The sequence below is a fragment of the Serinus canaria genome, chromosome 4 (assembly GCF_022539315.1).
Source record: "Serinus canaria isolate serCan28SL12 chromosome 4, serCan2020, whole genome shotgun sequence".
NCBI lineage: Eukaryota > Metazoa > Chordata > Aves > Passeriformes > Fringillidae > Serinus > Serinus canaria.
The window spans coordinates 3,749,169-3,771,331 of NC_066317.1; the positions used below are offsets into that span (position 1 = coordinate 3,749,169).

A 22,163-nucleotide genomic window follows, 5' to 3' on the forward strand; every position below is an offset into this window, starting at 1 on the left:
AATGCATTATTTTAAACAGTCTGCAGACTAAGTGTTCAAAGCAAGGAAAAACTACTACAGAGCTCTAACCCTTCTCCCCCTCCCCCCCAAAATATAAAAGCTATCATGGTTTAAGAGTACAATAGTGGAGACTCAGAAGACAAAAAGACAAATAAAACTTTACTGCAAGGACAGAGTAATTAAACTATCTCAACACAAATAAAGGAAGTTATGACAGAGGTCTCCACAAATGGTATGGAAAAGATGATGAGGGAACAATAAGACAGGAACAAACTGACTCTTAATAAAATGGTAAGGAACCAGCTTTAAAATTAACGGAATAAATATTTTTTCAAGAAATGCCTGGTTGTGGAACATGGTGCTATAAGATTCTATGGGTCAAAAACTATTAATAACTTCAAAATAGGATAAACAACTTCATAGTGGTAACTATGCCTATTATGGATAATAGCTACTATGGGATCTGCACCTGGAACATAGGAAGTGTGTTACAAAGATCACCCCATATTTACACCATTTCTTTCTATAAATATCATCTACTGGGCACTGTTAAAGATGTGAGAAAGAGGGATTTGTCAGTCCTGTGAAATACTTTCTGTGTCCCCAAAGCCATGTATTAAAGAACCATGTCAGTTCTACACGTGCCATTAGTACTGGTGTTCATTAATTTACATCAAAATATCCATTAGGAGAGCAGTGAGAGCAAAGTCAACTCCCACATGGAAATGGGACATTTAAATGTAAACTGGGAGCAGAGAGAGCCAGGCCTAACTCAAACCTCCCACACAGCATATGGGCACTGCAGGGAACGCAAAAGCCTGACCTCAGCTACACCTTTGGCAAGAGTCCTGATCCTATACAGAGAGCTCAGGTTAGGACACAACGTACAAAACTTATTCCTCAGTTTTCCCTTCAATAAAACAGAAATATTAAAGCAGGCTGTATAAGTTTTATTGCTGTACGTTTGGGGATTGGGGTTTGGTTTTTTGTTTACTTTTTTCTGGTTTATGTTTGTTTTGTTTTGTGTTTGTTTTGGTTTGCTTTGCCTTTTTTTTTTTTTCATTTTGTTTTTTTTCTCATGTTGAAGAATTAATTTCACGGTAAAAATAAAGAAAGTGAAAAATAGCTTTACATGACTACATACATAATATTCCTAGCTATGGTGTAAAATGAATGCAAGAAACATTACAAGTAGAATAACATTTGACTTTCATTTTACTTGAAATACTGGATTTCATTCTACAATGGGCAGGCTCTAATAAAAGTATCAACAAATCAGTATTTGATGTTTTTAAAAGAAAGATGTAAGTTTAGCTATTAAAAAGTCCAAATAACTTTTCTTACTGTTATTTTTGGACAGAACTTTAAACTAAATTCAGGATGAATTCACAACCCTTTTGTTTTCAAATGGAAATTGGATTTCCTGAGAACAGACTATTCATCCAAAATACCTGGCCCAGAATTTGCAATACTTCCCTACTGCACAAAGACACTGTGAGACAAAGTTAAATAACATTTGCAAGAGGCAGAGGATTTATAAATCACTGCAAGAGTGAAAATAAGCCCTGGTATTGTGAGCCAACTATTCTTTCAGAAGCAAATGGAGATTAAAATATTCGATGGTGTTTGTACAAAGAACAGCTTGAACTTTGCCAGCTCAGAGCTGGCTGTACTCATTAGCACAGGAAAGCCCTCAGGCTGCTTTGCATGGAAGGTGTAACTTAGAACTGGATTTCTCTAGAGGTCTGAAGGACATATGGACAGTCATCTTCCAAACCAAAAAAGTTAAAAATGCCACATCTTAAGGAGACCCTGGATGCCAGGAGGCTGACCATACCCAGTCCCCACAGGGGGAAGGCTGGCAGCCGTGCAGAAGCCCAGAGTGTATCATTGCACTTCCTTTTCCTTTGAGAAGATTCTCTGCAGAGACAAGTTAATCTAGCCAAATAGTAACTTGAAACAGTACTGACTGTGGTCATTACCCTCCAGATTACTGAAAGATGACTAGGCAAGATAACTACAAATGATTATAAACAAACATTTGAGGCATGACAGGCTCTTCCTAGGCTGGCCTACTGTACGTCAAGGAGCCAAGTAAGGCTCAATTCCGGCAGCGAATTCCAGCACTATGTCATTCCTCAAGTTCTTAATGAGAACATTTTGACTATTTGCTGGCAAAGGTAGAAACAAGAACATGCTGTACAAAAAGGAAGGAAAAGAGCAAGCTGAACTAAAATGGAAGTGTCTATTTCCTATCCGGGTTTTGCAGTGATGCAAATCCATTTCATTAATGTCTTGCTGCTGAAAAGGAAGCGATACTACACCCAGCTCAAAATGAAAAGTCTCCTTGTATTTAGTGATGTCACTTTTCCATTTGTTCAGATGTGGCTTATAAAACAGGCAGAAAGAAAGGAAAATGTGGAAATGGAAAGCATCAGTGGGAAGGAAGCAGTAAAGCAATCTGCAGCTCTAGGGTTCTCTGAGATGAAGACAGTGCAATTCTAGAATATGTTCCTTGCACAAGACATTTTCTTTTAGCAATGTTCAGACACCTTGACAGTTAAAAATCTTCCTCTAATTTTCAATGTAAATTTTGTCATACCCATCTTAATTTCTTATTACAGCATATTTTTTTTAATTAATACATGCTTCCTTTCTTGTCACATTTACTTCAACTGGTATATTCAAAGACTGTAAGGTCTTTTATGTTTCAGTTGTCCAGACTAAAAAATTCAGGTCCTTTTAGTCTCTTGTCCACTCCTTTGATTTAGTAGGAATTTAAAACATATTTTTACAACTCTTTTAAGTTCAATTTCTTGCATGTGGATTTCCAGATCTGTTCTGTTCTAAGGTCTCACCGACCACATGTACAGCACACAGCATTAGCACTGTTTTATCTGTACAAGAAGTACAGGGATGAGAGTATTTGTGACTGGATTCACATTTTCCACAGTAGCATCAAATCAGTGACTCACAGCCACTCTGTCTTTGGCTTGCACACCCACTTCTTTAAAATTGTCTCATCTTCCATCCGACAAGCTCTGAGCTTTTATCAGGGAGCCTTTCCCATTAGGCTCTAACACACGACCTTGTACTTCATATTGTATCCCATTTTATTTCTCTACTGCTCAAGCTCATCCAATTAGTTCAGTATGACACCACACTACAGGGACTGTTTCCCAACTCTGTGATGTCAACAGAGCTCATTAGCAAGTTCTAGTTTTTGTGCCAGGATCACTAATGAAAAAACTAAACAATATGAGTTTCAATATCAATTTTCAGACAGAGCTCCAACAACTTCCCCCGGCCACTAAGTGTAACATATTGCCACCTTTTCCTCTGGGCCAATTCTTTGCCCATCTGACACTTACCTTAAAAATTCCCCTTTTCTTCAGTGTAACAAATTTGTTTATCTAGAAAAGCAGTTACTGTATCACAGAAAGAAAGCAGGCAAGTCTGGCATGATCTGCCTATGGCAAAAAGAAAGTTTTATCTTATTTACTTCCACATTTTTTCTCTAAGAAGTCACCATAATCTTTAAATACTATGTTTTAACCCTGTTACATTTTACTTGGGTATAGACTGAGGTGCATGAGGAAGGGATGCAATTCATGTATTTCAAATCAAATCATGCTCAGTTTCTCACCAGGACAAAATACAAAAATTTTTTTGCATTCTATTATCTGCAGTATTCAATGTATTTTTTTTAATGAGACAGAAAATATATTATGTAATGTCAGCCACTTGTTGCTTCTGATTTTATACTCACTAAATTCTTCTCTTCTGTTTTCATTTACTTCATGATGGGTTTCGCCCTGAAATTCAGCCACAGGAGTGGTCTGTATGAATCAGACCTCTCTTTCTTTTCTTTTTCTGTCACAGACATCCATTCTTATTGGTTTACATGCTAGGAGGAAGCAATAAACAAGACCTGGAAACTTACAAGGATTGCTGAAGACTGATGCAACACAAACAAAGATCATCATAAAAACTTTATTTTTTCAAGAGCATCCAGATGAGGACACAATTTTAAACAATTGTCAGATACATAGAGCACACACAGGATTTTCTTATACTTTGACTGTTTCAGCAACTAACTTTAAAAACTGAAATCCTTTCCCATTTTAGACTATTCTATTAGGTTGTTGTTCCACAGAAGTAGATTATTGGACTGGAAACTGGATTATCCAAGAGGAAAAATATTCAGTTGCAAGACTTATGCAACCCCCACCCTTTTCCTTGTTCCTAAAGAATGAAAAAAAATCAAGAACACAGAGACCTTGTTCCAGGCCCATTATCATCAAAAAGTCTGGAGAAGAATGCAAACCAATGTTTCTTTTTCTAAGGGTGAAATCCTAGATGACTTCAATGAAATTGCTTTTGCCACCCCACTGAACATTGTAGCCCTTAAAAGCTACCAGGAAAAATCGTATGGTCAGGCTAGTGCACAGTGAATAAGAGGAAAATATCTTGTGTTTATTCCCGCACCTACAGGAAGATAAGTTTAAAAAAGATGGCTGTGCTCTATGAAAGTGTCCACAGCTAACTGAGAGAAGGAGGAGGAAAAAGACCAAACTAGACCAGAAATGTTAGGCAGGTTTTTTTAACCTAGCTAAAATAAACTACGACTTAGCACTCTCATTGCTTCTGAAGCCTCACTTGGAGCTTTAAAGATTAAAAAAGCCAGTGATGTTTTTTTCTTTTTTTTTCAGACAGGATCCATTTTCTCCTCCTTTCATTCATGCCTTCTAATGTATTCAATTTACATGTATAAATTTTAGGCTCTATGCAGGATGTGGGAATGAGATCAATTGGATGAGTAAGCTTCATGTGACTGCTTGCTACAGGCTATATGAGGAAAACACTGCCGGAGTGTGTTTAAAAGAAAGGTTGTGGGAATAAAGTGCTCATGGTGGGGAAGATTTGAGCACTGGAATGGAGTTAGGTAAAGCTCCCCATGAGAAAACACATCCTCATATAGCTTACTGCAAGCTGAAGATATATTTCTCATTTGTTCTGCTCTTGTTTTGGATCATTTTGTGGCAATACAGCTGAGCATACAGGCTAGAAAAACTCCCCTTCAGAAGCCACAGCAAATGCAAATGACTGCTATTTGATGTCACAAATAATAAAAACACTATTTACCTTTTCTCTGGTTCTTCTCCACCTTTATGGCACTCCATCCTACCAGGGTGTTTTCCTTAACTCTTGCAGAATTACGCAGAGCCCTGAGCCAATCACTCAATGAAAAAGCACTACTCCTGAAGCAACTGCAAGAATATCTTGGAATTGGACAGATTTTTTTCTCCTCTTCAGGCAGAACTGTTTAAACACAGGATCTGACAATACCCCAAAGGCTTAGAGAATGTGCACATGTTCTGAAGTAACCCTTACCTTACTTAATGAAACTTTATCCTGCTACAGCCTATGCAGAATAGGGCCCAGCACCCCTGGTACCTTTCAAACTACATTTTCTTCTAGAAGAATGATTCTCTCTATCCATTTTTCTCCTGAGAAGGGTAGCACAGCTTCAAACACTCTCTTCAGAGCTCAGTAATTACTTCACAACAACACGACAGCAGTTCCCATCCACTGGAATTAAACATGTTTTCAATTAAAATGGCATTATCTCATAAGTGTCTTAATGCTAAATGGTACTTAATCACATAAAAATTGTTCCTGATAGGCCAGTAAAACACACTGGACCATAACAGGCAGGATAGTGTAGTGCTGAATTCCTTGCAGTGAAAACACTTAAAAGAAAGATGTAACTAATAAAGCACACCTTAAATTCTGCACTGGCTTGTGGAATTTTCTGCCTCAGACCTTACACATAATTTGCTAATTTACTTTTTGCAAAATACTCCAGTAAGTGCAGACACAGTTCCTGTTAAGTACACGAAGTTGATTTCACATGATGAACAGCTCATGAAGAAGGAGAAAGGTCCATGCAGAAGACAAGTGCAACAATGACAAAATCAATGACTCAATAAAACATTGCTAAACTATTTTTCAAAAAACCCCACAAAACTCAGTATTCTACCCTTCCAAGAAGAATTAGAGCAGGCATAATTTTTTATGAAACATTTGCACATGAAGAGGATAGCAGTTGATTGAAAAGGTTGCTTTAATGTTCCAAGCATTAGGAAGAAATATGAAAGAAATTAGAGATTAGGTGTTTCAGTACAGCTACAGGTATGAAAATGTTCACAAAAAATGCATATTAAAAAAAAAAAGACAAAATATAATTTTTTCAGAGGAAGAAATCAGAATTTATTTACAGAAAAGCCACTGGCAACAAGATTAGAGATGACCCTGGAATTGAAAAATGGTAATACCAAAATAAACCTTGTGTGCATCTGTAAAACACAGATCTGTAGCTCAGTCAGTGATGAAAATGATGTGTGACTCCTGCAACATTGAGGAAAAACACTTAATGCAATTACCTTTGAACATTTTGATGTCTCCTAACTATGTTAAGAGTTTTCTTTTGGCATGTAGCTATCCACAAATGTGTTTTACCCTGGAATGGACATGTGTAAACCCCCAGTGCCCTGGATGTGCTCAAGGATGTGGATAAGTTCCACCTCCTTTCCCTCCCAGCTTAGTGTTTTGTGTCACATCCTGAATGCTCCTCCTTCAACCCCTCTCCTGCAAATTTAGCACCTCTTCAGCTCTCCCCTCTCCTGCAAATTTAGCACCTCTTCAGCTCTTCATCAACTCTCTGGTTAACAATCCATTTACTAATAACACCAAAGTGCACTCACAAGCCCACAGAAACATTCTTCTGCATCATGCCTAGCACATATCCTGCACTGCCACAAAAGGCAGCAGGAAATCATTTGCCCTGGTAGCATTGTTTTGTACCATTTATTCTAATTTTAAAATTCTTCTGCTACCTCATTTAGGGCTTCCTGTGCTGCACCTGTGTCACCCTCTGCCTGAACTGCGTGTGGAAGGCTCTCTTAAGATTCAGTGCTAGAGAATCTTAAAATATACTATAATTAAAGCTCACAGACCATACTTACTCTGAGAGAAAAAAAAAAGGAACAGAAGAAACCAATACAAATCCTAAGGGACTTGTAAAGATTAGTGGTGAAAAACAAATCCGTGCTGAAGAAAGGGCAGAGGCAAACATGAAAAGCAGAGTTCAGGGAAAGCAAAAATATCAAAATGAGGTCATAATCCCACTTTGGGACACACAGATGCCTTTGCTTGACTGGCTTTGCAAAGAAGCAATGCAGGGATCAAGGACTGAACTGACACTACCCAAAACAATAAGCAGCATGCTTTTTATGAGTGTACCATAACAAGATACACAAACACAAAATTAGATTTTTAATTGCTATGTTAACACACTGACTTACAACATGTTTTTACCCTTAAATTTCTAGGGAGTATCTCTCAACAACAGTTGAAAAATAACTATGCAAAAAAGTAGAGCTGGGATACTACATGAATCTTAGAAGAATGGATCAGATATTCAATTCCCTTAAAAAAAAAAAAAAATCACAATTTCTAAGAAATTTTAAGAAAAAAAGAGACAAAAAAATACAGTAAATACAGTATCTGTTCAAAACTAAAACAAATCCAGTGAACACATCTTAATGCCTCAAGAAAAAACATTTTATACAAACCCTGTAATAAGTAATTCCAATTTGTGAACATGACTCTACAAATCACTGAAAAAAATGTGGCTACTTGTTGATCTATCTAGATATTTCTATACATGTAAGACAAAAATCTGGAAAATTTAATGAAAATCTTGCCAAAGTATCACCAGATCAAAAAGCTGTTGGAAAACATTGGAGAGTGAACCTGCTAAAATCACTTCACTGGTGGGGTTTTTATACTGGCAGTATAATGGAAGAAACAGTAGCAAAAAGTAATCTGAGGAAAATGTATCCATTAAAAAAAAAGGGATACAAGAACAATAAAATGTCATATTTAAGGCAGTGAGCTAATTGGATGCAGTGCCTTGTATGCCACAGTCACTTTGCAATCTGGATGACCTGAAGCAGACGGAGAAAGGGAACTCTACACGGAAATTACTTTATTTACTATTGCAGAAGATGCTGTTGGAAAACTGAACATGCTCTTAGGCACAGAAGCACTTTTCCATTCCTAGAAGATTATCAGAAAAGCAATTGGAAGAGAAAAAATACAGGTTGCACCCATCAGCATGTGCCAAGGACCGATGTTGGGAGTGGTAGCACCTAAAATATCACCGCTAACCTAGAAATGAACTGTGTTAGCGAAATTTACATGTTTATCCAGGAAAAAAAATCATAATAGGGGAATATAAAAGGTACTTGAGCAACTAGAGATACGAGCATTTGTGGACACGGAATTCCTATCTCAAATAACGAAAGGAAACACCACTCCCTGGCCAACATAATAGATTAGATAAAAATCAGAGGGAACACAACTTTGGGGCTATGACTCTGGGGCAGGTGATAGAAAAATTAATAATCACATAAGACCTTTGTAGGCCGCATGGAAGCCAAACGCAACTCTGAGGTAGACAGACACTTGTGTGGGGTTTGGCTCGCAAGCCACTCTATGCCAGGGCTATTCCATGGGCATCTCAAGGAAAGCCAACGTGCACGGCCAGATATCCTGGAATGAGAACTGGAAAACAATTGCTGGAAAAAACAAGCGCCGCCGCGCTCATTTTGAGGGGTTGTTAACTCCAAACCCGAGTACCTGAGGGGCACCCGCTGCGCCCTTTAAACCGAGGCCGCCCGTGCCCTCGAACCGAGACCAGGCTGGGAGGGAGCAGCGGGGTTGTGACAGCCCCTTACCTGGCCGCGTTTCCCCCCGCACCTTCGGCAGCACGCGGGGATCCGAGCCCCGCTCCCATTCCCGCCCCATCGCCTCAGGCGCCATCGCGGCCCCTCAGGCGTCCCCCGGCCTCAGGCGCCCCCCGGCCTCGCGCACCTTCCCGCGCGCGCACCGCGCACGCGCGCCGGCGGAGGGCGCGGCCAAGGCCTCCAATGGCCTCTCCCCGCTCCTTCTCTCCCTCGCTCCCTCCCTGCCCTGGCTCGGGAATATCCGGGACACCGCTCGGGGAGAGCGTCCCCGCTGCCGCCGCGCTGCGCAGGCGCGGCGGCGCCGGGCTGGGGAGGGGAGCGCGAAGGAGGAGCGGGAAGCGGGGGAAGTAAAAGTTGCCGCGAGGGCGGGGCCGCGCCCGGAGTCGCCGCCGGGAGGGGGCGGGAGAGGAGCTGCGTGCGGAGCCGCCGGTGAGCCGGGGGTCCGCGGGCACTGAGGTGGGCGTGGGACAGGGGCTGACCCGAGGGTCGGGCAGGGGATAAACTGCAGTGGGCAGGGGTCCGCTTGGGTCGGGGAGCGGGCACGGTTGTGGCCGCGGTCCCGGCGGGGGAGGTGGCTGCGGTGGCGAGGTGGGGACGGAGTGTCGGGGGACGGGACCGTCGGCTCCTCCTGGCCGGGGTTAAATCCCTGGCGGGGCTGCGTGGGTGGGGGTCAGCGGCAGCTCCGGGGCCGCGGCCGGCGCTGTCCTCGCCGTTGTGTAAGCGGAGGGGCCGCGGGGCTGGAGCGGGGACTCTGCGAGCGGCGGTGCGGGCTCGGAGCGAGCCGCGGTGCGCGGTTAATGTTCAACGCGGCCGTCACATGCCCGGCTGCGAGTTCTTCAGGAGTGGTTCCAGAGGCTGTCTGCCTGGAACAGGAAATGCCAGTACAGGTAGGTGTTGGAGCTGTTTGGGATTTAATCGGTTTGCAGCGTTTTGGAGGCAGAGTTGTTTGCTGTGTGTTCTCGTACAGATGGAGTTTCAGAGGCATGTGGGTAGATGTATGCGAATATATGCAAATCACCTGCTTAGCATCAGGTCTAAGTTTACCTATATCCCTTACTTTGATTTTCAATGCAAATATTTTAAAATCAGCTTTTCAGAGGAACCATGACTTTTTCTTTCAACCTACATTTTTCCTTTCCCAGAATAAGTGTTTTACATTACGGTACTTAGCGCTTTATTTTGCTCATGCAACCCCCTACCAAAACCAGCCAGCACTGAAACACTGAAGCTTTCTTAACTTTGAAGCTACTAGGATTATTTTAAGAACAACAACTTAATCGTGCAAACAGCATGGTGCCTGATTCATGATGCCCTTCCACCCCAAGGCAATGGAGAATCCCTTGACTCATTTTATGATTACCTGCCTATAATTTTATGATTATAGAATGAAAGGGTGTTTTTTGGTGTCAAAGCAGTGAGACCTCATGTTATAATCTCACTGTAAATTTGCTTTGTGAAAGGGTACATGATCCTTTCTTCCCCTAAAAATATGTTGCAAAGTAAGAAGTACTTACTGGTTATTTTTCTGAAGTATCAAATTACTTGTATAAAAAGTTATTATTCTTGACCAGTGGGATGTTGACAGTAAAAACAGAAAAAATATGCACTTGACTTTCATATCAAGCCTTGATAGTGCAGAATCTTTTTTGGCCATACAGTATGCACGATGTGCCACTGACAAAATTATTTGTGTGTGTGACTCAGAGGAGAGTGTCAGGATATTGGCACTGTCCTTGCTTGTTCCTTGGTTTATGCCTCTTGATAGAGTAAAGCAGTTTGGTTACTGAGGGTTGTAGTGATGGGTGCAAAACCCATTTGCAGAGTTCTTCACAAGCTTCATGGTTGGAGCAGAAACAAGTAGGAGTTTGTTGGGGCCAGATTAAATGATGATGGGTTGAGGCTGGATCAGGATTTTAGATGTGTAGACTGAGTAAAGTGTTGGTAGGAAGGTTTGTACAGGATATGTTAATAAAGAAGTATATAAGGTGTAGTGATTCAGACATTCAAACTCTTTCTTTGACAAACCCATAAAATATGTGTGGGTTTAAAGATGATGCTGACATTACCATTCCTTGTAACTCAGTTTTATCATTTTTTCCCTGGTGACTTAAGAAATTGGAAAGCTTTTTTGAGGAAGGGCAGGACTTGGTTTTTTGCACTTGTGTTAATGATCGAACATCTGCACAGATCAAACAACTGAAAAGCAAGGCAATTAATCGGAGACAAAAAGGCAAGTGTGAGTATCACTGTAAAGATACATTCTATCTTGCTGAGGCTCAGGAAAAGGGTACATTGTAGCCTTTGAATAATCGCATGTGTAGCAGTAGGAAGACGGAGAAACAAAAATCCTCTCCTCTCCGCGGTGTCTGTGTGATGATTCACTGTAAATGCTGGCCCGTGTCATGGGCTGGGAATCTGTTCTCCAAGATCTTTACTCAGAGTTCCCATTGCAGCTATTTCTAAAGTCGGTTTCTCCTTGTGACAGATGAGGGAGGCTGAGCTGTGAACCTGTTGTTTTGGTTTTGATGCAAACAGGAAAGTTTTTATTGGAACAGCTTAAAGCACAAACTTGTGCACTTATACAAAAGCTGTCTGGGATAGCATCTATGCTCCTGGTTCTCCGTCCTGGCAGGGAACAGAGACGTGTGATGTGCAGGAGAAGTGGTTTGGCTTAGGAGGGACAGCTAAATAGGCAAGGGCTGCAGAAGAGACAATAGAGAGCCCTAAAAAAAGGAACAGTCTGGGTTGAAAATCTTAAGGGATTGTTTGGGAGAATTTCTAGAGGAGATGGCATCAAATGCTCCTTTGGTGTCTTGGGGGTTTGTTGAGCCAGTGACCGAAGGAGAAAGAATGTGTCAGACCAATACCAGCCAGTGGTAATACACTGGCATTGGCCTTTTCTTGTGGTGGTGTTCTTGTTTCTTCATGCGTGCGTTGCAAGTAAGTGCTGTTAATGAAGTTTTTCTCCCTCTCTGATGTTTAAAATAGTGAGAATCTGCTTTCCTGTAAATGTATTTCTGTGACAACTTCCAAGGACAAAGACTGGTGGCTATAAAAGCATTTACATGTTTCTTATGGTGCATGAGATTTGTTGACAAATATATTTAACATGGGGGCTAAAGGTGGAAGGGGACAGGATCTGTGCAGGGGCCAAAACTTATGATTCAGCCTCATTGAGGTGGGTATAAGAGATTATTCGTTCCAAATTTTGGTCTTTTTCTGTGTTTTTAAAGCAGCTTCCCTGTTTATTTCTCTCTTCAAATGTAGGGAAGAATCATTACAACCTCCAGCACTCTGATGCAAGTCAGATTTTGATTCAGTTAACAATATTTGTCAATTTTAAACGACAACCTTTTGAACTGAGGAAAACACTCAAATTCTTGCAGTTGCAAGTGGCTGAAATTTTGATGAATTTCATTCTGTTAAGGAGGAGACAGTAACCCCAGTCCTAATAATATTGGCTCATTGCAGAGAATTATAGTGGTTTCCTATCCCAGCTTTATTCCCTCATAATATATTTCATCACTCTTCCTTCACAATTTTTGTTGACTTTTGTTGTGTCTAAATTCCTAAGTTACATCAGTTTAGGAACTGATTTCCCTGAGTTGTCAGTGTGTTGGGTGGGGTTGCTAGGCTCAGCACAGAGGCATGAACTGCCAGCAGAAGCAAAATGCTGTGTGGCTTAAAAGTGACCCCAGCACTGGGCATGAGAGAGGTTTGCCATTAGTAATTAGTGCAACACACTGAGAATAGTTGCAAAGTGAAGCTGAGAAGATGTAAATAACTGTTCTTCTGCCAAATTTCAGGGGTAGAAGCAGTCAACAACTTTTGAACTTGTTGGCAGGTTTCCACTCAATTTGACAGAAGGGATAGAAGCCTCAAAGATGATTATGTACTTAGAAAGTGCATGAAAAGAGGCAGCTGGCTGAAAGAGAGAGACTTTGTAAGATGATGTGAGGAGCAGAGTTGGCTTGTGCCCCAGCTAGGGAGAAAACTGCAAGAACTCAGCCATGAGGCAGAAAATTATCAAGAGCCCAGGCACTGGTAGTTCCAGTGTTCCAGAGCCAACTGTTTATCCCATCAGTTTTATCTTGATGGATATCAGAGATGCTTAAACCCAAATGTGCCTGTAGAAAGTGATTGTTTAGGCAAAATATCAGCTGCACTGATTAGTAAGCTTCTTTAGTGACACTGCTTCTTAAACTAAAGAGTCTGTGCCAGCCACAGCTACGTGCTGGGGTGTACCAACCAAGCAGGTGATAACGTGCAGTTCTGCTGACAAGTGGATTTGTTGTTCTGCAAGCTGTAAAGGCAAGTGCCAGAAATTTTTGACAGGCATGTGTTTTGTCCTGTAAGGCTGCACAGCTAAAGGTAGCAAGGTGCTTGATGAAATCACCTGTGACAGAAGAACAGTGACTGAAATTGGGCAAGGTGGAAGGAGTTAGGCTGGTAAATGGACATGGGTTTGAGAGCTTATAGCCCTTGTTTAGTGTCTTTGGTTGAGAACAGTAGTCTGAAGGGTAAGAGTATTCCTTTAATTCTTAGCTGCTAAAATTTTCTGCAGCATGTCAGTAACACTGTGTGAAATAACTCTTTCCCTGAAATACTGCCCTTACTGAAGACTCAGTATGGTTCAATGACAAAATGTTTGAGTTGGAAGGGACCTTAAAGATCATTATGTTCCAAACCCCCTGCCATGGGCAGGGGCACTTTCCACTAGAAAATGCCAATTTAAGTTCCACTTGCCTTTGAACACTGCCAGGGATGGGGCATGCACAGCTGACCAATGGTCTATATCCTGTCACTCACACCTTTGGCAAGCCAAGAGCTTAAAAAAATCTGGTAAACCCCAGTGGTTAACAAGTGCTACAGTGCCCTTAGCAACACTGGCTTACCACAGACAAGGAAGAAGTCTTCAGGTCCTAATTATAGTGCTAATGACTAATGAATTTAGGTTATGGGAGTCTGGTCCAAGTCTCAGTCACCTGAAAGTTCACCCAAACTCATGGGAGGTGAAGCAACCAAAATGGATCAGCAGCATCACTTCTCTGGTTTACAGAGCCATCTGTGATGGGGATAGGCTTGTCAGCAGAGCAACCATGTTCTTGGTTTTGTTTTTGTTTGTTTTTGTTGTTGCTGTTGTTGTTTGTTTGTTTTAAAATCAAAACTGAGATAGTTGCTCAATGTAAATTTCAAACCAAGATGCTGCTATAGGCTTTCTCACCTGATGGAGAGGCTGTGATGACAAATTAATCCCATTGCTCCTGGCACTCTTGGAAGGCTCATCTACAGTGCCTCTCTTACTAATGAATGAGAAGCCATGAACCTTAGTATTTGATTCAGTGGAACTCGTACACATGAAAACTGCAATTAATGCCTTCTGCAATTTATTACAATAAGATAGTGTGGCAGATGGAATTATTTGTATTCACAGCTTTGTGGATGTGAAATTCAGCAGGAAGCATTTTAATGCAATGGGACAGTAACACAGAGCTAATCCAGAAGCTCTCTTTCATTAAGTTCTTGCACTGAATCTTTATAGCTTTTCCTGACAGCCAGCTCAACAGCTAAATGCTTGGTGCATGGAGTGTTACTTGTAGGGCATCCTTGAAATGCAGGTGAAAATTACTTCCTGTAAGTTCTTAGTAAATGAATGCTCTTTGTCATTATCCTAAATTGTTCTGGATGAGCTCTTGTTTCCAAAACTGTTTGTGTATTTCTAATAAGATCTGAAGCTGATACACATTTTCAGCTACATTTTCTTTTCCTATTCTCTTTCTGGGTTAACTGAAGTGGACATAAAGAAAACAAAATTGTTACATGATGTTCTGTCAAGGTCAGTTTTCAGCTAGATTTCAGACTCCTTGCTCAGCACTGCCACAAATCACACTTCCTATCTCCAGTATTATTAAATCAAATTACTTACGGGTGAGATAGAGTAACGTCAGTAAACAAACAGAACTCATCTGATTATTCATGGGGCAAAAGACACTTTGGGTTAGGTTCCAGTTATTGATTTTATTTTTAAATATAAGCAAGTACCAATGTTTCTCTTAAATAAAGGGGAATAGTTTTAGGGGTGCAAGACTTCCCGTGGGTATTTTTGAAAGCCACATATCCCAGCTGTACAGTATTAGAGAGCTGTGGAGTGGTTTTGTGTGAATGTGGTGTTGCTTGTTCTGAGCTGAGCTAAGTTCTCTTCCAGTTTATACAGTATTCCAACTACACAATTCATTTTTGTTTTTTAATACTCCTCATTAAGCTACACTGTGTACTAAGCTACACAGTGGCAAAAACTGTAGTGGAAGCTGCAGGTTTTAAAGCATACTGGTATGTCTTTAGTATCTCACATGCTTGTGAAATCTAAGGTGAATATCTCAGTTGAAATGTGAGGTCCAAATTTTACCCCTTTATTTTTTCTTCTTCTTTCTTTCCCACATGTGCAACCCCACTTGTGGTTTGTTTAAATTTATTCTGTTCTGCTCCTCCAAATGTTTGTGTGGGAGATGTAGTCATGCCAAACAGACAGAATAATCCATTGTTGTGAGAGGATCACGGCTTGGGCTTTACATGTGCTTGTGGGGATGTTCTGGAAATGGACTCATTTAACCTTCAACATGCTCCTTCAAGAACTGGAGAAACAGCCCTTATTGTTGGAATGTGAAAATCTTGGAATTGGGGCAGCGACCAGAATGTTCTTGCCTTGCTGTTTGCACTGTTTTTTCTGGTTGCTTTGAGAATGCAGCCAGGTTAATGACACATTTATGTAGTGTTTAGTAGGCAGAACAAACTTCTCAAAGCTGAGTACCAGCTGACAATCCATCCATAAAATTGAAATAAAAACCAGCTTAGCTTTTTGAGTGTGGAATAAAAAGACTTACTTCTTGGTAATGTTTTTATTAGACTTGGAGATTCAAAGATTGAATAACTCATGTATTATAACAGTCTTTTTATAAGCTGTTGCTGGTTATAAGGAGAATCTTTACAGCAATTTTATTTTGGTCTTTAGAGATGTGTAAGAAATTAGAAGATAATAAATTATGATAGATAAAATAACTTATATGGCTTAAAAACAATTATTAGGTGGGGATTTTTTCTTCTCCTCTTTCCTGGCTATTTCATCTTGCCTTTATATTTAGAGGTTGTTTTAGCCGTGATCCTTTGTTTAATTTAGAAGTTCTTTACCATTTTGGTTTTTCTTTTTTTTCAATAATTTCTGTTTTTTTCTTATTTCAGGTTCACTGGAAAGAAAATGAAATAAACATGACATCTTCTAAACTGGAATATATTTCATTGGTTACAGTTAGAAGTAAAAAGAAGATGGAACAAAATGAGAGAACAGGAGTATAACACCTGACAAGAACTTTCCAGTTCTGTGAGATATATATATATGTATACACACTCACACACACAGATATAAACTTTCGATGTAATACAACTGATGATTTATAGTAATACTTCATTGATATCCCTGGAAGAAGTCAGTTACTGTGCAAGTTGATTAATAAGAACTTGTATTCTAATGACTTTTACCATGTTTTAACCTTAACTGGACACCTTTATTTATTTATTTTTTTAAGACTGAGGGTTAAAAACATTGTCCAGCTGTTTTTTACTGGGAGACTGCTCCTGAGGGATGGCTCACAGCTGCTCATGGAAAATGGACTTAAGCCCATGAATGGTTACTACTGCACAGAGTTGAATGGAATGCCACGACTTCAGAAATATTATTGTAGAACCACCTTCTTTGCCTTGCACCCATCATATCCTTAAATATTTAAGTGTGGACATTGTGATTATAAACTCTGACAAATAATGGCATGGGTGAAATTCCTAAGAAAACCTGGGGGTAACCTTGGAAAAGTTTATCAGCCTGGAAGTATCCTGTCCCTGGCCCCTACAAAAGGCTTATTAAATGAACCTGGACAAAACAGCTGCTTTCTTAATAGTGCTGTTCAGGTAAGAAGAAACTTCATCTATTAATCATTTTTTGAGTAGACTTTCCTGAGTGTGTGTGGGAAATAAACATGGCCATTGTAGGAATAAAACACTGTTATGAAGGTAATTTTATTCAGCAGTTAACTGCAAAGAATTGACAGTATTAATACTTTATTTTGCAAAAAATTTTATTTGCATACATCAAGAATATCTGAAAAACTTTCCTTTTGTATTTGAAAATATAAGAGTTAGAACTTTTAAACTTTCTGCTTGGATTTTAAAAGTAATGTTTCTGTCAAGCATAGCAAAATAATTCCAAAATTGACACGACACTTTTTTATGTGGGGCAACAATGACTACTTGTATTGACTAGAACAAAATACAAGGATTTAAATTTTTATTAAAATCTCATTTTCTCAGAATTAGCACATGAGCAAGCCCGTGATACTGGGATATATCAGAATATGCACATATAGTGAGGGCTTTGATTCTAATCTTAGGAAAGATTTGTGGAATGAGAGTAGGAGATAAACTTGGTACCAAAGAATATTACTTGGAATTCTTTTAGAACAAGGTACTTCTTGTAATGCTTAGATTTTGGATGAGAATATTTTGAAATTGTACGGAATGATTTCTCAAACTGGCAGAGGACTTGATAGACATGGGCTTCCTAAAGTCTTCCTAAAAATTGGAAGACTTAAAAATGGCATGGATTTAAAACTAGGAGATATGAGAGGTGTAGCTATGTGGTGTGTATAGTATCTATATGTATTTAAAATCAAATTGTACTGTAGTTTTAGTAGTTTGTTTGCTGTTTTGCATCCAATGGGAGCAGCATGACCTATATTCTCTTGCTGTTCTGCTATTTTCACTTTGATGCCCTAAAATTTTAGTTCTAGTTTCAGACAATCCTACAACTTCACAACCCAGTGCTGTTTATCAAGCAGTGGCAGATGGTTGGTGACTTCTCTTTTACAAGGAAGAATGTGTTCCTTTCTTTTATTTTCTTTTAGCCTCTGCTCCACCTTCAAAACTGAGCTTTGGACTTTTGGTTTCCAAAGCATCTTATTTCATTTTAGCTTTTATATTTATAGATAGGATATCTTTTTCCCCCTGAATTTGCAGCTGTTGTCTTACTGTGCCTCTTGACAACGCATTTTTAGGGGTTTTATTTTTATTTCTTTAATGGACAGCTTTCTGCACTGCTTCACTTCATGTGTACCCAAGACTTTAGATATTGGAAGCAGTGGGTGTAGCCAAGCTGTTAGTACGTTTTTAGTGGGGTAATTACCCAAATAAGAGGTAGAAACATACCTGTGTAAACACCAGAATTATTTTCATCTGTGGAAAAACAAATGTATTTCAGCAATCATTTTGATAAGAGACCATAAGAATATCATATAGGACTTAACTCTTAAGAAAACTGCTGCAGTCCCTGTACTGGGTTTAGATTGCTGCTTGTTTCCTTGAGAGCACTTCAGCTCTTTCTAAAAAATACATTGTGATAAAAAGTTCAAAAGACAGATCTAAATTTTAAGTGCTGAATGTAAAACTTTCATTTCTACCTCCATAATCTACCAAACTAATGGAAAAAACCCCACATTTCTTGCAGCAATATTGATGCTTAAATTGTATGTTATGTGAAATAAAAAAACAAATAAAATCTACTGTATGTTGTGTTAAGCAAAGAACCTTTAGAACTGATTACTGATTTTCTCTTTATTTTTATAGGTATTATGGCAACTTGACATATTTCGACGAAGTTTAAGAGGTTTAACTGGACACGTGTGTCAAGGAGATGCCTGCATATTTTGTGCTTTAAAGGTAGATAAATTCTGGAAAAATCATATTTCACTGTGAGGGAAAAACAATTTAAATTATTTTTTTGGAAGTGTGTGTCTGTATCATACCTATCCCTGGGTGACCAAGTCATCCTTATTGTAAAGAAGCAATTTAGTTTTAAGGGCATTTTTAACAAATGTTTGTTAGAGAAATATTTTCTTGTATTTAAAGAAGAAATTTTGCAGGGTTCTGGAGTTATTTTTTTACAATGGATTTGTGATATTTTACTCTGTGCCCTATGTACTCACCTCAAAAAAGAGTAGTTAATTCATGTGGAAGGATCTGTCCCCAGCTGTTCTGTACACTCCTGGTTTTGCTTTCTTGGCTCTTTAAGACACTGGTTGAGTAATTCTGTTTGTTCTGTGTTCAAAATCTTGGACATGTTCATTTCCATGGAATATGTACACTGGATGAGGATAAAGAGTGACTTGTTGTGACTTGAGTGGATTTTTTGGTTGGGTTGAGGCTCTTTTTATGCTCTTGGCTATTGTAACCCTTCTTACCTGTTTAACAATGAAGGATAGTTTATCTCTGTCAGCCTCTCCTATGAACTAAAAGCATAGCAAATAAATTCTGGGACTTGGACTGTGCAGGGCATTAAACTGAGCACACCTGTCTGCACACCTCCTTATCTGTACTGCTTGTAATTTTTTTTCAGCTGGCCATAAAAAGCTATGTTGCATAACAAAAAATGACCTAGCAGCCAAAATGAGGAGTGGTAAATGCTTTTAAAGCAGATGTGTTAAAAACTTCATTTTGAGTTTTTGCATGGAGATAGTAATGGCTGTAATTTTTGTCAGTCTCTCCTTTTTGTTTTAAGAGGGAAGACTAAATACGTGAGAGACACCCTGGAATGCATCATTGTTAAAACAATACTTCTTGTTAGCAGTGAAACTTTGCTTCTCTGTTTTATCTTTGCCTTCTGTCCAACAGACTTTAACCATAGGAAGCCTATGTGAAGAATGCATTATCCTTATTTATGTTTTACATGGCTTCTCCTGACTTGCTTTGCCTTTAGTCTCTTTGGTTCTCTGTAAAGCTTGACTTAGAATTCTTGACTGGGGAATACACCTTTAAATATCTGTGAATCTGTAATTCATTTAATAGCTTTTAACTTTCAGTTCTTTCAGAATCAACCTCCTTTACTTGCTAAATGATGAGCTCACTTGGATGGATATCCCTGCCAAAAAGAAAAGTAGCAGCCAACTCTCTCTTCTGGGAAATGAATTAAAACCAAGTGCAATTTATTATCATGTCCCAGAACTGCAGATATTGACCTTTCCTCTTGAATTGTGTGCACTGGTTCAGCACTGAGCTAATTTCATAGCAAGGATTATTGGCATTCTATCTAATTTATGGGAGGTTTATAATTTTAATAAAGATCTACTCCCCTCCTAAGCAGTAAATATCACATTAGTCAGTGAATCATGAGTGGTATTATATTATGCCCTAAGAAATACACACCATCTGTAGACATGAGATAAATACAGATGAACTGCTATTCCAGGGGCCAAACTAAAAAAGCTCTATAATTACAGAACAGGGCTTGTGCTGCCTCTGGGAGCTCAAGTCAATCACTTTTAGTTTTGTATTTGTATGTTGTTGTTCTACAGGTTCAGTGTTTAGTTTGGTACCATAAGTTCTTGTTAAGGAATCAGCAGAATACAAAGTTACTAACTTGAAGAGAAAACAATAATTTTGAAAGTTACATGGGTCTATAAACATTATAAATATAAATATTCCTCATGTTCATGCAAGAACTGATGTATTTGTGTAGAAGCACAGTGTCTAGCCAAGTGGTTAATGAAGCTGAGTAAGCACTGCATTTCCTCCTAGGCCATCTTTTCCCAGTTCCAGCACAGCCGAGAGAAAGCCCTCCCGTCGGATAACATGAGACACGCCCTCGCGGAGAGCTTCAAGGATGAGCAGCGTTTCCAGCTGGGATTCATGGATGATGCAGCAGAATGCTTTGTAAGTGTCTTCATGAGAGCTGGGTACAATTCTGTTAGTCCAGGCTCATGGGTAGGATTTAAATAACGTAATCCTGATCTTCTGTATGCCTGTTTAGGGCAACAGACACACGGAGTAAGTGTCAGACAAGGGGGATGGAGTACTCTTGAGTTTGTTCCATACTTTGCTCCCTTAACTGTAGCTCAGGCAGAGCAGGAAGTTGGCAAGGATGATGAACTCTGAGTCACTCTTAAAAATATTTTGATGGAGAGAAAGGTTGTCTTCTCGGGAGAAGCACCTATGGATTTGAATATATTGTCTGTTCCTTGAAGTATTGGGTGACCAGCTATTGAAATACAGCGTATTACAACTGGCCAGCTCATTGCTGAATGCTGCTGCAGAAGAGATTCCCATTGTCTTACCCAAGAGTGAACAAATACTGGAAGTTTTTGCTGTAGTTACTTTCTGCTTCAGTGAAGTGTCTTACTGAAAAACATGAGCCACTGCTGCAGCCTTTAGGGGTGACTCCAGATGTCACAGAACTCTGGTAAAGAGACCTTCCTAAATGTTCACCATGAAACACCTGCAGTATTAACATTCAGACATGGATTTGAGGGGCAGGAAATATGGTTGCTGCTTCAGTTACTTTCAGCTTTGGACATCCTTTGGAAGTATCCACAAATTAATTCCCACCTGCTAGATGTTTCTTTGCATATGTAGGAAAATCCAGGGTAGAACTCCTGAAAGAGGCTGTTTGAGATTTTGCAGTCATGAAAGAGAGCCTCTTATTACTGTTCCATCCACTCAAAATGCATTTGGACTCCTGAACTAATCATCTGTCTGATCTACCTGAATAGATTCACCTCTTTCCATTATCTCTGGTATTTTTGGCAAAAGGTAAAAAACAGCCTTGCTAATTCAGGGGACAAACTCATTGCAGCCACAGTATTGTGGAACCAAGGGGCATAGTTGGAGTACTACATTGTAATGTTCATCATGTGTTCTGACTTCATCAGTTGAGTTTAAATTTAAACTTATTATTTCTTTTTAGGAAAATATCCTTGAGAGGATTCATTTCCACTTAGTGCCAAACAGTGAAACAGATATGTGCACTTCGAAATCCTGTATTTCTCACCAGAAGTTTGCTATGACTCTGTATGAGCAGGTCAGACCTTCATTTCATTGGTTTAACAAATACCTTGTTTTCTCTTTCCTTGGTAAATAAAAACAAAAGGGGTTTTTTTGTTTGTTTGTTTGTTTTTTTGTAGTGTGTGTGTCGCAGTTGTGGAGCATCATCAGATCCATTGCCTTTTACGGAATTTGTGCGTTACATTTCCACCACAGCCCTGTGGTAAGAGCTTTTATTCTTGCTACTCACTTTTCTATATGCACCCTTCTAATAATATGCACAAGCATGCCAGTCTTTAAAGTGTTAAAAATTAATATGTATTTTTTTGGTTGCAACATGCTTTTGAGATACTGTTCAAAAGGGTTTCAAAAGCAAGATGTAGAGAGGGCTTGACAAAATAGTTTGTATTGCTACTGTCTTACCACTGTGTGTCATTTTAGTTATACAATACAGTTAATTAAAATCTGTTACTCTTTAGAAGGGAGATCCAT

At 39.5% G+C, this 22,163-nt stretch overlaps 1 protein-coding gene across 3 annotated transcripts in view; it reads left to right on the forward strand.

Annotated features, from left to right (window-relative positions):
• Positions 1-9,116: 9,116 nt before the first annotated feature.
• USP53 (ubiquitin specific peptidase 53) overlaps positions 9,117-22,163 on the forward strand; it is a 28,381-nt gene continuing 15,334 nt past the window's right edge. The window contains exons 1-6 of one of the 3 annotated variants that reach the window (XM_018921124.3): positions 9,117-9,242; positions 16,050-16,772; positions 18,483-18,575; positions 20,430-20,564; positions 21,595-21,708; positions 21,812-21,894. In XM_018921124.3, coding sequence (XP_018776669.2) covers positions 16,629-16,772; positions 18,483-18,575; positions 20,430-20,564; positions 21,595-21,708; positions 21,812-21,894 — 569 coding nt within the window. In that variant the 5' untranslated portion in view covers positions 9,117-9,242; positions 16,050-16,628. Of the gene's footprint in view, positions 9,270-9,532; positions 9,701-16,049; positions 16,773-18,482; positions 18,576-20,429; positions 20,565-21,594; positions 21,709-21,811; positions 21,895-22,163 lie in introns of those variants that run through there. The other 2 variants (XM_050973312.1, XM_018921126.3) reach the window with 2 other exon arrangements.